Below are 16,853 nucleotides of genomic sequence, written 5' to 3'. Positions count from 1 at the left end.
TGGCAAAATTTTAACTTGTATGATGGGTGTGGAGATCCGGTAGCCCACCTGAAGGTTTATTGCAGTGAAATGAGTGGTGTTGGAGAGAAAGATGACTTGATGATGGCGTATTTCAGTGAGAGCCTGACTGGGGCAGCTTTGGACTGACATGCTCGTCAAGATGTTGGCAAGTGGCCTACATTGGGTGACATGGCTCAAGATTTTGTTCGATATTTTCAATACAAATCAAGTGTTACCCCAAACCACTCCTCCCTATCTAAAATGGAAAAGAAGCCGAAGGAAAGCTTTAGAGAGTTTGGGCTCAGATGGAGAGAGAAGGCTGCTCGAGTTAATACCCCGATTGGTGAAGAAGAAATGGTTGAACTTTTCCTAAAAGCCCAGGGGCCCACCTACTTCAGTCATTTGATCCCGGCCTTGGGAAAGCCTTTCAATGATATGTTAAAAATGGGGGAGCTAGTAGACGAGGGAATCAAGTCAGGCAAAATCATGAGTTGTTCGAAAGACATTCAGAACATCCCAATAAGCTTGGGTGGAAGAAAGAGAAACAGAAAAGATGATCCGATGGGCTTTCCCGATCAACACTTCCAGCCTCGACATCATCCCCGTGGATATCCTTGTGCACCAGATGATCCTCCCCAATGCCACTTCTCTTCACAGAACTCCCAAAGTCGTACATCACTTTCCCAATACCCAGCTCCACAAAATGCCTATCTACCCCCATGAGCCTTCCGAAAACCCCCTAGATCAGGTTTTTGGCCCAATCAAGCATTTAAGAATGAGAGGTTATGGAAGAGGAAAACCTTCACTCCATTGGGAGAGTCATATGCCAGTCTGTTCCAGAGGCTAAGGAAATTGGACATGTTGAAGCCGACCCAGATAGAAATGCCAAACCCTCTTCCAAATAAGTTTGATTTTTCTCAAAAGTGCACATATTGCTTAGATGCCCCAGGGCATGACATAGAGAAGTGTTGGAATCTGAAGATTGCGATTCAGAAGCTTATTGATGCAGGCGACATTTTCATGCAGAGTTCAGATATAGTAGACAATAGCTAAAGTCCATCACATGATGAGACACATATGGTGTGTATGATTTGATTTGAAAAGGAATATGAGAATTCTTGTGAGGTCCTGGGAGGTCCACGTGCTGCGAAACTTTCAACGCTATCAGTGGTTGATCCTAAGAACGAACAGGCAAAGGGAACCCAAAAGCAATTTGTTAATAACAATGTGATAGAGATTTGTGAAGGTCTTAGTATTGTTGATACAGAATTCAGTGGCTAAGATACTGTGCTTGATAATTGGAAAGACGCTCCATTTCTTGGTCAACCAGAGAGGAGCTTTGGTGGTTTAGATTGTTGTCATTTCTGTTGTCCGGATTATTTTAGGGTTGTAATCCGGATATTGTCTTGTGATTCAAACCCTTCTATCCTTTTATTTTGTCTAGTTCCTTTAGTCGTAGTATCTCATTTAGTGTTATCTAGGTTTGTTTTAGGGTTGTACCCTAGTTTATTTTGTTTGTTGTTCAAACCCTTTCACCTTCTGTCTAATGCAATTCTCTATTTTCTGCTATTTCTAGTCATTTTTGTTTAGTTCTCTTCTTCTCTTACAGTTCTTTTCATGCTGGTTCTAGTGACATGACATGCACGCATAATTCTAAGCTTTATCTTTAAAAGTCAGTTTAGTCAGGAAATAATTTTGAAGATGATAGGGACACTTGAGGGAAATAAGAACAGATTTGGACATTTTGAGATCATTTAAAGCCCAAACCATGTGAAACTGGGGTATATAGAACATAAAAATACACTATTGAAATGCATCATGCTGCATTGGGTGAAGATAACGACAAGTTTGCCCCACATTTGTAGGGGGCCATTCGTGGTAATGAGAGTGAGAGTGTTGTCCAATGGTGCTTTGTATGTAACAAATATAGAAGGCGAATGTGTGGATATGGTTATCAAGTCTGGCGCAATCAAAAGATGTTACGAATGTTTTCCTTGGTTTGTTTAATTGTGTTGTTTGTACTTAGCATGTTTTGGAGATTGGAATGACGAAGGCATTTTGTTCTGCTATTTAAACACTTTATCATTCGTTACCCCTTTAAGCCTTATTTATTTTCTTTCATACCCCTCTTTCGGAATCAGTAGTAAAGATCAGAAACGCAAGCGTGAAAGATAAGTAAAGAAAAAAGAAGAAGAAAAGAAAAAAAAGGAAGAAAAAGAAAGAGAAAAAGAAAAACAACAAAATAACAAAAAGAGAAAAAGAAAGAAAAGAAAAGAAGAGAAAGAGGAAGAAAAAGGAAAGAAAAATCACAACAACAAAGTAATTTCTATGACATGAACTACGTTCGACCTGATTCCTTTTAAGGATACGTAGGTAGCCTCGCGGTTCGGTCCCATCAAAATAAAAATCCAAAAGTCCCCAAGCAAAGAAACTAGGGAAGAAGTTGTGTTTGCTGTAAGAAATCTGATTCCAAAAGTTGTAATTTTAAACCCATGTCGAACTGTTTTGAGCCTTTGATACCCTTTCTTTCTAAAAGCCCACATTACGGTCCAAAGAAAGACCTTCCGATCAGTCTTCAAGAGATGCCAAGTCGAGCAAATAGAGGTGATTCATATCAGGGTAACACTCTGGTCCAAGCAGGAAAAGTAATGAAAATGAGAGAGTCTTATCGGTGAAAACTCTCACAGGCATCGTAAGGCGACGGGAGTTGAGAGAAATAAAAATAAGAGAGTCTTATTGGTGAAAACCTTCACGGGTACCTTGAGGCGATGGAAGTTGAGAGAAAGAATCAAATGAGAGAGGCTTGATGGTGAAAACCCTTTCGGTACTACAAGTTGAATTGTAAATCAGATTGGATAATTGGAGCATTGAAGCCCAGTTTCACGGCTTATAGGGTACAACAATAGTTGAACATCAGGCTTGCTTGACAGAATAGGCCACATATGCATGTCATGGTCGTTAGAGTTGGTATCCAATATGTTAGCTTTCTCCTTTGTAGTTTTCTTGTTAGGAATCATCTCTTTCCCTTGTCCTTTACTCTGTTTCTTTTGTCGTGTTTACTTCCTTTTTCTGAGTCTATTTGGTCAAAACAAGTGAGAAATGACTTCAAAATTTGCCACCAGCTTTCCAAGTGCACAAAATGAGATCTGGCTAGCACATCAAAGCGTCATAAGTCAGGAAAGAACAACAAGTGCACTGAGCTGGTAACAATCAACATGGTTTGGGATCCTTGTGAAATACAAAGCTTTGGTACATATCAATCCCTGGACAATACAACAAATGGAGGGTGTTAGGTGAACATATCAAAGGTATCTTCTATGGTAAGATTCACAAAAGTGGTTAACCAGTGGCAAGCGAGGTCTTCCAAGCAGAAAACAAAGTTATCATGGCAAGCGAGAGAGCAGTAGACCTCGAGGCCAGAGCCAGTGGTTTAAGTCAAGGAAGAACAACATACACACTGAGTTGGTAACAATCAACATGCGTTGGGATCCATGTGAAATACAAGGGACAAAAAAGGTGGTAAACCAATGACAAACAAGATCTTCCACGCAGAAATCAAAGTTATCATGGCAAGTGATAGAGCAATAGACCTCAAGACCAAGGCCAGTGATAAATCAGGAAAGAACAACGTGCGCATTGAAGTTGGTAATAATCAATATTCCGTGGCGATCATGTGAAACACAAAGGTTTGGTAGATGTCGGTTCATGAGCAATGCAACAGATAGAAGGTATTGGGTCTGAACGGATCAGAGGTATTTTCTATGATAAGGGTGACAGAGAAAGTGATTAGTCAATAAACAAGCAAGGTTTTCGAGTGGGAATTAAATTGATCATGGGAAGTGAAGGAGCAATCACCCTCGAAATTCAAGGCCACAAACCAACCACCATATTTTTAAACTGACAAGATTTTCTTTGATTGAAACAGGGACAGAAAATTTCATTCATTTTGGAGAACCCTCCGTAAGGAAAGGCAAAGAACCAGACAGGTTTGACCGTAAATTCTCAGGACCCTCCTAGAAAATGGGACCTAGTTTAAAATTCAAAACAGTCATGAGTAGTAAAATCTGGCATAAATGTATCCCAAGGAATATAAGATGGTTTTAAAGTTCGCATGTTGGAGATAGGATTCAATTAGCAGTTTTTAGGATCCTCCTGAATAATGGGGCCTAGCTTTAAGATTTCCATTAAATAACAAGATTTAGCGTAAGTTCTGTTATAGGGTAATATAATTCAACCGTAAAGAAATGTCACTCTTAGGATAAAAATTGACTTTTGATTTTCAGGACCCTCCTGGATAATGGAGAATAGTTTAAGACCCTCTTAGATAACAAGATTTAGCGGAAGTCACACATTTAGAAAATATAACTTAGATTTTAAAATTGTCGTAGTTAAGAGTTGTCAGGACCCCCCTGGATAATGGGACCTAACTTTCAAATTCTTAGTAATATTTGGTAATATGATTCAGTTTAACACTCACATATGCACCCAACTACCAAATTGGGGCAGAAAATTGTCTTTGTTTTGTCTATTTTTGTTGAAATCAGGGAACCGCTTGGAGAACAGGGAGAAGCAGTTCAAGTTCAGCAATCAGGCGCCCACCTGGAGAGCAAGGGAAAACAATTCAAGTTTCAGGAGAGCAAGGGAGTACAGTTCAAGTTTCAGCTTTCAAGTTCTTACTGATATTTGGTAACATGATTCAGTTAACACTCACATATGTGCCCAGCTACCAAACTGGGGTAGAAATTTTTCTTTGTTTTTGTCTATTTTGTTGAAATCAGGCACCCACCTGGAGAGAAAAGGAATACATTCAAGTTCAGCAATCAGGCGCCCACCTGGAGAGCAAGGGAATACATTCAATGTTCAGCAGTCAGACGCCCACCTGGAGAGCAAAGGAATACAATTCAAGTTCAGCAATCAGACGCCCACCTGGAGAGCAAGGGAATACATTCAAGTTCAGCAGTCAGGCGCCCACCTGGAGAGCAAGGGAATACGTTAAGGATTAGCAGTCAGGCACCCACCTGGAGAGAAAGGGAATACAATTCAAGATCAGCAGTCAGTTGCTCACCTGGAGAGCAAGGGAATACAATTCAAGTTCAGCAATCAGGCGCCCACCTGGAGAGCAAGGGAATACAATTCAAGTTCAATAATAAGACGCCCACCTGGAGAGCAAGGGAATACAATTCAAGTTCAGCAGTCAGGCATCCACCTGGAGAAAACGGAAAACATCTCAGATTACAATTCAAATGGGAAACAAAGTGATTTCACCTGGAAAATACAAGTCAACGAAGCAACAACAGTCACAAGACCAAGTTTGAAAATAAATCTTTGTAAAGCATAGATTATAGCTTAGTCTAGCTTCTTTATTTTGTTATGGTGTAATAAGGAGGTCAGTAAGCAGTAGCAGCAGCAGCAACGACAGTGAAATCACAGCTTCATGGTAGTCCCAGCTACCAAAACTTTTCGAACTACATTGACCTGATTCCTTTATAGCCTTTGAAGCAGAGGTTCGGTCAAATCTTTCAAAAAAAATGCTTCCCACGGAGTATTCAAACGGGCAAAAATCGCTCGTATTCACTCACTTTATCTTTGCACGAAAACTCTTCGTGTTTCCGGGCAAAGAGGGGCAGCTATGAGCACGTGATTTTTGTCCTATGCGAATTACTCCCAAAAATTTCAAAACAAAATAATTTTTCCATTATTTGCGATTTTTGTGGATTTTAGTGGCATTTTCTGTTACTGTGTGAATATTGTCTGTGCATGTTTATTTTATTTAGTAATGAAAAATACAAAAATATATTGTAATTGCATTTAGGATTTAATTTGACATTTTTTAATTAATTAATAATTAGGTGTTTTATAAAAATGAAAAAAATCACAAAAATAGTTTATTCTTGTTTTTTTATTTTAGTCTTGAATTTTAATAGTTTTTCCTTTGATTTGGTACTTAATTAATTGGTTTAATTATTATCTAGAGATAATTAAGTTAATTTGGTGGAATAATTTGGTTTAGGGATCAATTTAAGATTTAAATTAATTTTGAGAACAAAATAGTTTGGAAATAAATAGAAAGGGAAAATAATTCTTGAGCCAATTCAATTTAATCCCCAGGACCAAATCAAATACACCTAATACCCAACCAAAACCATCCCAAAACCCATGCCATACCTGGTCCATTCAATTCAAACCTCAAAGACGACTCAAACGACGTCGTTTCAGTGTCAACCAATATCAACCGTCCATTCCCCACATCCAACGGCCAGGACTTAACCCATTACCCGTTTAACCCAACCCTAAACCGTTTCCTCCTAAACCCGATCCAGCCTCTAATCCTAATAAATGACACCGTTCAAATTAATCAAATAATCCAAGTCGTTGATCTCGTTTGATCGAACGGCCTAGATTTAACATCTCCCCATAGTATATAAAACAGACCCCGTCCCTCATAACCCCCCATCTCATCGTTAATATTCCTCACTCAAACCCTAGAGACCAGCCGCCATCATTCCTCGCCACCTTCCGGTGGCGGTGGCGGCCCCAAATCGCCCCGAAAATACACCCCAGAACCCCCTTGATCTCCTCTTTCATAATCCGTAGTTAGTTTCCTTCGAACACCCTTAGAACAGTTCGAATATTGATTTTAAGCTATGAACCCTAGCAGCCGCCACCATTCACCCTAGCCTTCCGGTGGCGACGGCGCCTCCAACCCCTCCCAAATTAACACCCTGAATCCACCTCACTCCCCTCTTCCCTAATCCACAATCCATTACCCTCGAATCAAAACAGAACTTGTCGAATATTAAATCTAAGTTTTAAACCTAAAACTGCAAAGTCAAGTTTTATTGATGCTTTAAGCTAATTTTGACTTTAGCTGTGTGTTCTTGATAAGAACACACAGTTAAAGTTCAAATTTGGTTTAAAAATGAAGATTCGAAAGTTTCTTTCAATTACTATTGACCGGTGAGTTTCTATCTTTTTTTTCTGTATTTATATTTTATTAGTATTATTCTGATATTCGTCTTCCTCGTCTCTTTTTCTTTTTCTGGTCAATTTTAATTGAAATTCGATCAGTTCTTTGGTATAAATTATTTCTGTTCACTGTTGTTTCTTTAAGATTGGTTTTGTGGATTTGTTTCGTATAATTAGGATATCAGCTTATTTTAAGACTGTGAAATTGTATCTCGTTTAATCACTTAGTCAGAGTAATTGGGATCAGTTCAATTACTTCTTGTTTAATTATGTTGATAAGAATTGATTAGTATAAGTTTAAAGTATTCACCTAATTAAGAAGCTTCTATAGTGGTAGGGTTTAGATTTCACTACTGGAAAATTTAATTCAATAGGGGTTGAGTGGAATTAATTTTTTAATGTTGAAAGGCCATCTTGTGAATTAAAGGGCATTCCCATTGCCTATTTAAGGAGTTCATAGATACTTTATAAAAGAGGACTGGGAGGAGAACATATTCTGAGAAATACTGGGAAAAAAATAGATTTTACTGTTCCATTAAAATTTCTGAGATTTTGAGGCTTTTCATTTATGAAACAATTCCTGAATAATCATAGGTTAAAATGATTTGAATTTGTTGGTTTTCAAGTGTTTGGTTCAAGTTCTGACTGTATTTTGATTACTAAGTATCATTTGATCCTTCTACTGGGCTGAATTTGGCTAAAAAACTGGTTTCCTTTGATTTATTTTTACTGCTAAGTCCTGTTGTTGCCACTGCTGCACCTTACCCCTCTTTACTTTCATTTCCAGGTATTCATCTCACCTCCCAATGTATGAGAATGGATGAATATGAAGTTTGGTTCCCTTAAATAGAAATTTGTACTAATGCAGTTTGTTATTCAATGTTTCTGCACTTTCGAAACTATTTAGCTTAGCTTAATCTTATCATATTTCTTTCTGTTTGTTCTGAGTATGGACTGTTGTAGTATTATTAGCTTGGTAGTTCATTGTAGAGCATCAAAGGTGCATGAAAGGTCATGTTAAACGTTTGGCAATGTTTGAAAGTCGTAGGTGTCTATGAGATTGGATAATTAGTACATTTGGTGATCAGTATATAGGCCAGCTTCTATATTTATATTGTTGAAAGGAGTATGTTCAAATTTAAGTTATAAATGTGATTAGTATAGAATCCATGCTATAAAGGGGAGGTGTGATTATATAGTTAGTTGTTTCAGTGGTGTTTCAATTCTTAATATGTGAACAGATCTATTGTGAATGTGTTTCATGGCTGTGGATTGCATGATATTCATTCCAAGTCATCTCTGCAGTAGTTTAGTGAGTTTGATCTGAATTTACCTTCCATTAAACATGTAATAAGTAAGAGCTTCTTAGTTTGCCGTAATATACTTGGATCTACTATGCATAATGGATGTGTAGTTACTTAAAATGGAATTTGGTTTATTAATTTCAGGGGTGTTCTAGCTTAGTGGTATCTATGTTTATACAATATTTTTTTATGTTTTTAAATATGTTCAAAGGGTTGTTGGTGTAATTGTACGTTTAAAATCAAATTTGAAAACCTATGAGTTGATCGTGTTGCTGCAGGGATTCAACCTTGAATCCATGCGTGGCCATTACACTGTGTCATTGAATTGGGCTGGCATTGGTAACATGATACTGGACTCCCTTTGGGCCCAGAATTTAGATAGTATCTGGACTCATTAGTAATTAAAATACGGTAGGCTGTTGAGCTCATGTTTGGGCCTAAACTGGAAAGCCTTGTGTTAATTAAACCATCAGTCCGTTAATTGAAGAAGTATAAAAGAATGGGCATTAGTTGGGTTGTTGGGATTACTTCCGAATGAGACAGGAATTCGGGTAATTGGAAAATGAACGGGTTGAGTTTTGGTCATATTATGCATTGGGCTTAATATTAACTTTATTTTCTTTCTTCATTTACACTAGTAGTATGTTTATTTAAGGTATATTACTTGCGTTTGAATGTTAAATATTGTTTGGTTTATTAATTATGCGAGTTTGCTTTAGGTGGTTTAAGCTAGTCAATATAATAAAATCTGGGTGTTGTAGTGCTATGATAAAAGTCATTTAATTGCTGGAATTTTACATCTCAAGCCTAAGGCTCAAGAATGTGAAAGGTGGTTATTCTCGTAAATGTCTCTACCTTAGTGTAAGGCTAGTTATTTTTGCAAATGGTTATTCAATTAATGAGTAATTAAGGCTACAAATTAAAATAGTTGGCGCAGTTTGATAGGTGGGAGAGAATTAACTAATTAGGGTAGGAATTTAATTGAGGTGCGCCATGCCGAACAAAAATGACATTTGTGTGGCCCTCGTTTTAATTAATTTTTAACTCAACCTTAGAATTCGAGGCGTGCCATTTAGCAAAATTTCATGGCCCTCGCGAAGTTAAAACGCGTAGTTGCTTTAGGCATGTATTTTAATAATATTACCTTCCTAAACTCGGGTGCACATTTATGTGACCCAAATCCGAATCTTAACAACGTTAAATAAAATATGTCGTGGATCGCAGGTGCATTTCATGTGGGCTGATCCAAAGACGTGTTTTTTATAACGCTGAAATCTTCTTAAAAATGGTTAAAAGCGGTTTAAAGTAAAAATGCACATAGGTTTGAAAGTGTTCTAAAATCAGATAATTAGGCCAATAATAACAGTTGAGCGACCGTGCTAGAACCATGGAACTCGGGAATGCCTAACACCTTCTTCCGAGTTAACAGAATTCATTACCCGGATTTCTGGTTCGCGGATTGTAATATAGAGTCAATCTTTTCCTCGATTCGGGATTTGAACCGGTGACTTGGGACACCATTAAACTATCCCAAGTGGCGTCTCTGAATTTTAATTGAAATAAATCCCGTTTCGATTGTTCTTTAATTGGAAAAACTTCCTTGTACCCTCCCGGGGGTGTAGGTAAAAAGGAGGTGTGACAAGCCTCAGTCGAAGAGAGAGAAATAATAGGTTGTCTTTTAGCTTTCCACCCAATGAGGCAATCACCCAGAAAGATGCAAAAGCCAGTGACAGACCGCCTAGTGTCAGGGCAAGCGGCCCAATCACTTTCATAATAGGCAGCCACAGAAGTAGAAGGTGAGTTGCTGAAGAAAACACCAACATCAGAAGTGCCTTTGAGGTAGCGGAGAAGGTGAAGAACAGCCTGCATATGAGGAGCACGAGGGGCTTGGAGAAATTGACTTAAATGCTGCACGGCAAAACACAAATCAGGTCGAGTATATGTTAAAAAATTTAACTTGCCCACTAAGCTGCGATAAGACTCAGGTGATGGAAGAAGATACCCAGAATCAACTGTTAGTTTGACATTCACGTCAAGGGGAGAAGTAACAGAAGACACATCTGAACAGTTATGAACCTTCAGAAGATCCCTAATAATCTTCTTCTGATGAAGCAATAACCCATAACTGGAATAGGTCACCTCAATTAGGGTTGTGCACGGATCGGATCGGATCGGATTTAGCATATTTCGGATTCGAATTTCGGATTTCGGATTCTAGAAAATGCAATCCGAATCCGATCCGAATTATATCGGATCGGATCGGATTTTAAAGTTTGGATCGGATCGGATATCGGATCGTAATATTTTGCCTCAAAGTTAAAATAATATGTATATTTTCTTTGTAAAAGAGGCAATACATTAAGAAAAATTCATGTTTATGCAATTATGAGAGTACTATGGTGCCAATATAGCTAAATCTAGCAATTGTAAAGGTAATAATTTGGAGGTTGATGTAAATTAAAGTGTAGTATTTATACATGTCCTAATAATTTCGGAATTCGGATTGGATTGGATTAAAATATACCAATCCAAAATCCGATCCGAAATCCAAAATTTTAATAAACATAATCCCAAATCCGATCCAATCCGAAATCTAAAATTCAAAATTGAATGGATCGGTTCGGATTTCGGATATCCGATCCGAATGAACAGCCCTAACCTCAATACCTAAAAAATAATTCAGAACACCCAAGTCTTTGATTTTGAACTAATCATTCAAGAAGCACTTGAGAGCAGAAATCTCATCCAAATCATTGCCAGTAAGAATTATATCATCAAAGTACACTGCAAGCAACACAATGGAAGAAGCGGATTTTTTGAAAAAAAGGGAGTAATCATTCAGAGAGTGAGAATACCCTCTGGAGCAAAGAGCATGAGATAGCTTGGCATAAAGTGATTTTTGAAGCCTGCATACTAAAGGGGAGGAAGTACCAGAAAGGGAGGAAGCTCATAAACCAGGAGGAAGTTTCATATAAACCTCCTCATCTAAATCACCATGCAAAAAAACGTTATTTACATCCAATTGAAAAAGAGACCATTGATGTTTCACAACTACACCAACTAAATATTTAACAGTAGAGAATTTAACCACAAGAGATAATGTTTCATTAAAATCAACCCCTTCAAGTTGTGTATCCCCTCTAACAACTAATCTAGCTTTATATCTTTCAACTGAACCATCTGCCTTATATTTACTCTTGTAAACCCATTTGCAGCCAATAGGCTTTTTGCCTTCAGGCAACTCAATAATTGACCAAGTATTGTTGGCCTCAAGTGCCTCAAATTCCTTCTGCATGACCTCTTGCCAAGCTGGAATGGAGGCAGCCTATTGGTAGGAGTAGGGTTCAGTAATAGCAGTGCTATCTAAAGAATGAGATCTGGAAGAAGAAGCACTAGAGCCACAGAGGGACTGGGGAAGTGTACAGATGTACTGCTGAAGGTTACTGGGAGGATTATGAGGCCTGGAAGATCTTCTTGGAATAGGGGGACAGGCTGAAGCAGAAGGAATAGGTGAAGAGGTACTAGGGTCAGAAGAAGAAGGACAAATAGGCATAGAAGAAGAAGAAGATGGAGGAAGGAAGGGACAAAATCAGGTTCAGGAAAAAAAGGAGGAGGACTGGGGAATAGAGAGAGAAGGAGAAGATGAAGTAGAAGTAGAAATACCAAAAGGGAAGATATCCTCATGGAACACAACATCTCTGGAAATCATAGTTATTTTAGTAACCAAATTGTAAACCTTGTAACCTTTCTTTGCTAGTGGATAGCCAAGGAAAACACAAGGATCAGCTCTTGGCTGAAGTTTGTCCCTATGGCACTTGGGGAATGTGGAATAACAAAGACAACCAAAGGTTCTGATATGTGAGAAGGAAGGAGGTTGACCATACAATAACTCAAAAGGGGATTTATCATTGAGCAATTTGGAGGGAAACTTGTTTATAAGATATGTGGCAGTCAAAACACAATCACCCTAAAATCTGATTGGTAACTTGGACTAAAACAATAAAGCTCGAGAAGTTTCCAGCAAATACCTATGTTTCCTCTCCACCACACCATTCTGTTGTGGTGTGTGAGGGCATGAAGCCTGATGAATAATACCATTATCAAGAAAGAATTGACTGGCAGAATTACTGGACCCTAATTCAAAGCCATTATCACTCCTTACTGACTGAATTGTTATATGAAATTGTGTTTGTACCTTGGCTATAAAAGCTTTCAATAAAGGAAAAACATTGCTCTTAGAACCCATGAGATGAGTCCAAGTAGCTCTTGTAAAATCATCAACAATGGTGAGGAAGTATTTGCAACCATTATAAGTAAGGTTGTTATAGGGTCCCCAGGTGTCCACATGGGCAAGTTGGAAGGGAGAAGATGTTTTAATGTAACTATCTGAAAAAGGAAGCCTAGGTTGTCTAGCTAAAAGACAAATAGAACAAACAAAAGATTGTTTATTAGAGAATTTGCAAGGAAGAACAGAAATGTCTTTCATTCTACTAAGAGGCATATGCCCTAATCGATTATGCCATAAAATCTCCATTTTATTAACATCAAATTGGTATGTACAATGGGGTGCAAGAAACAATGGAGAATGGTATTTACAACTGGAAATGGAATCAGAATCACAAGTGAAAGTAAGTGCAGTAGAGACAGTAGAAGAACCATCTACCAGAAGCTTGTAAAGACCATGCTACACTTTACCAACTTCCACTGTCCTCTTCAGTGAAGGGCCCTGGAGAAGACAAGAAAACTTGTTGAATAGAAGATCACAATCCAAATATGAGACAAGTTTATAGACAGAAATAAGATTGTAGTGAAAACTAGGAACATAGAGAACATGATGCAAGGTGAAAGATAAGAAGTGCAGGGAGCCAGTACAAGTGACTGTGACCTTGTAGCCATTAGGAAGGGTAACTAGATAAGGAATAATAAGAGGCTTAATGTCAAAATGAAGGTCTTTATTAGAAGTCATGTGATCTGTGGCTCCAGAATCTATAATCCAAATGCAGTCATTAACTCTAGTTAGCATGCATGCACCATAACTAACCTTTACACAAGCAGGGGAAGGAACAGTACTAGCAAAATTGGCAGAACCCATAAGACTGTGGTGAGTAGGTGAATCAGAAACATGATTCTGCTGCAGCAAGTGTAGCAATTGAGTATATTGTTCTTTGGTTAGCCCAGGGACCAATGAACTAGAGTCAGGAGGACTCTCAGATGGAAGATTAGTTGAATCAGAATTTACACCAAGGTTCTGAACTTCAACATTCCCAGCAATTCTCTTCCCTTTGGTGAACTTAAAATTGGGTGGAAAACCATGAAGTTTATAGCACTTCTCAACGAGTGCCCAGGTTTTTTGCAATACTTGCACACCAAATTGGACTTTGTCTGATCAAAATTGACTCTTTGAATATACTGTTTTGGAGTAATAGGAAGTTGATTGGTTGTTGGATGTTTGTTAACAGAATTGTGAAAGTTGACATTAAAAGAGGCTGATTCATTGTTGAACTGAGGACTAGGACTGACTTGTCTTTGTGTTTCATCTTGGAGAAGAATATTATAAGCATTATCTAGAGAAGGTAGAGGCTGCATCATGAGCAAATTACTCCGGACACTAATATAAGTGTCGTTCAACCCCATTAGAAATTGATAGAGTTTGTTCTCCTCTTCCTCATCAGACCTACCCCCACAATTACATCTATTGACATACTTAGAGCGCAAGAAGGCCAACTCGTCCCAAAGTTTCTTTAGCTTATTGAAATATCAATGTCTAATGAACCCTGATTAGTGAAAGCCAATTCCTTTTTTAATTTAAATACTTTGGTCCCGCCAACCGACCCATACCTCTTATAAAGCTTGTTCCAAATACTCTGAGCAGTTTCTGAGTATTGGACGCTCTCAGCAATTTCAGGGGATAAGGAACTAGTCATCCATGAAATGACCATGATATTACACCTATCCCACAATTTAATTTGAGGAGAATCATCAGCAGGTCTAGGGCATGACCCATCTATAAAGGCAATTTTGTTTTTGGCTGATAAGGAGACGATCTTACTCCTTCATCAACCCCCAAAACCAGTCCCAGAAAAAGGGTTAGAAACAAGAGAGATCCTTGAGACATTAGAAGATGAAAGATGAAGATGATTTGAGGGATCTGAGACACAAGTGCTAGAGCTGCTAGAGCTAACAGAGGTATCCGCAACAACCATGATATAGAAACACAAGTAATTACAGAATCAAGAAAAAACACCACAAAAATCAGACATGTAAGGACAAGAGAAGCGGAGAACACAATGCCAAAGGTTCTTCGCGACTAGAAGAACTACAGCCTTCAAAATCGCAAGTAGAGAAAAACTGAAGAAACTACTATCAATTGTCACAAACCCTAGCTCAGGAAAAAGAACTCAAAACCAACATTTAGTGGAAAAGACTTCAAACAGGCCACAATTAACATTGTAGAAGGTTAATTCGGAGTAAAACCAACTGCAAACCAAAGTGTCCTCGACAGAAAAACGAGAAATTGATGAAAGCAACCAAAAAACCGACGAAATTCCGGCGAACCCATGAAACTTGAACAAAAATGAACAAGGCTAAGATCGGATGAACCAGCAGCGTGAATGAAACAGAATCACCGCTTTGATACCATGTTAATGTGTGAAACAAGATTGAATTGAATCAATTTTTATCTAGGGCTTATATTGGAATGAACGAAGAGAGAGCTCTTTTCTTATTGTATCAAAAAATAGAATGAATAGTTCTACTGTTTCTAGAAACCTCTACTACTTATATACAAGACCCAAAAATTACTATTTTGGGCTTAAGCCCAATCCAGACTACATACATAAATAAATGTACAATATAGACAGAATATTAAGTTGGGCCTTCTTCAATTTGGGCCTGGCGTGTAGTAACTCCAACAAAGCATGACTGCTTCGTGCGAGAGAGAAGCCTCCACATCTGCAACAGGAGAGACACCACCGGCTGTAAGAAGACTGCTGGAAGAATGGCTAACAATTAATATGAACACCATACTTGATAAACCCGCCCAAAGGGATAATAGGAATGTTGCACATGCAGATGTCACGATAAACAGTGACGAGCAAGACGCCCTCCGTACATGTAACACTTATGTTGCTAATGATGAAGGCAATGATATGCTTGCAGCCATTTTAAAGAAAATGGAGGAGATGAAAAATGAGAATAAGGCACTCTGTGACCAAATGAAGGAACACCAAGAGAGGGTTGACAAAATACTAGGCGCTCCAAAGTTGCTACCAAAACGCGACGTTGGTCGATTCATAGAGCAACCATACAATGAAGAAGCATGCCCCTATGCCATTCCAAAGACCTTTAAAATGCCGCCCTACTTAAAGATATATGATGATACTACCGATCCAGAAGACCATATCATCCATTACGTTACAGCCGTAAAAGGTAACGATCTTTCAAAAGAGCAGGTACCATCAGAGCTATTGAAAAAGTTTGGGGAAACCCTAACAGGGGGAGCCTTGACATGGTACTCTCAACTACTGGCACACTCGATAGTAGCGTTCGAGGAAATGGCAGACATATTCGTCACCGCCCATGCAGGAGCCAAAAAGGCAGAAGCTAGGGTAAATGATATATTTTCCGTAAGATAGATGCACGTCGAAGGACTCAGGTACTTCTTAGCTCGGTTCAACAGGGTGAGAATGAGCTTGCTGAATGTGTTAGAAGGAATGACAGTAGCATCCTTTCAGAACGTATTAAATAGAAACGGGTCGAGAGTGACCAGGAAATTGCTAAGCAGGCTTATGAAATACCCTCCAACTACTTGGGAAGAAATCCATAACTCCTACTACACCGAGGTATGAGCCGACGAGGATGACCTCAACGGTCCGAACCAACAGTTGACGTCACTTCAAACTGAAGCAAGGAAAGATCGTCGCAACTCCGGTCGAAGATATTAGTTGGGGCCCTGCCTTGGTCGGGAAAGGCCTCAGCCCTATGTCAGGACGTCTTCCTTGCCTCAATCGTGGCACAAGATGCTCCTCCTCGATATACAGCACCATATCGACACGAGAAAGGTATGCCTTCACTCCTACCCGCTCACAATTTTTGTGTTTCTCCTTCAGAAATAGTGTATGCCCTAGAGAAATTCGATCCAAAGGTGCAATGGCCGCAAAAGATGAGGTCAGACCCCAACACTCAAAAGTCAAGCGCTTTCACCAAGAAAGGGGTCACAAAATCGAAAATTGCATAGGACTACGACATGAAGTAGCATGAATGCTAAGTCAGTGACACCTGAAAGAGTTGCTGAGCGATCGAGGACGGGCTAACTTCTCCCCCGGATGCGAACAGCCCCAAGGACCTCCAAAACTGCCTTCTCCCGCTCGCAATATATAGATGATCATCGGTGGGGGTGATGGCACATCAATTAATCATGTCAAGTTCACCACCACATATAAACTCAAATGATCAATCACCCATGAATGGTATGATGACCTCGAAGACAGTATCATCTTCTATAAGTCAGATGCTGACGGTTTGTCTTTCCCTCACTAAGATGCTCTTGTTATCACTTTACGTATTGCAGATACTGATGTAAAA

The 16,853-nt window shown here is 38.9% G+C and overlaps 1 protein-coding gene across 1 annotated transcript; it reads right to left on the bottom strand.

The window, feature by feature from the left end:
• Positions 1 to 4,960: 4,960 nt before the first annotated feature.
• Positions 4,961 to 10,454, bottom strand: LOC138888600 (uncharacterized mitochondrial protein AtMg00810-like). Its single transcript, XM_070170492.1, has 3 exons — positions 9,977 to 10,454; positions 5,066 to 5,112; positions 4,961 to 4,972 (listed from the first exon to the last, which is right to left on the bottom strand). Exons 1-3 carry the CDS (start codon positions 10,452 to 10,454, stop codon positions 4,961 to 4,963), a joined length of 537 nt encoding a protein of 178 aa, XP_070026593.1.
• Between the last annotated feature and the right edge of the window lie 6,399 nt (positions 10,455 to 16,853).

The sequence above is a fragment of the Nicotiana sylvestris genome, chromosome 3 (assembly GCF_000393655.2).
Source record: "Nicotiana sylvestris chromosome 3, ASM39365v2, whole genome shotgun sequence".
NCBI classification, from domain to species: Eukaryota; Viridiplantae; Streptophyta; class Magnoliopsida; order Solanales; family Solanaceae; genus Nicotiana; species Nicotiana sylvestris.
Note: the sequence above shows the minus strand (reverse complement) of the source record. Positions and strands in the feature narration are given on the sequence as shown.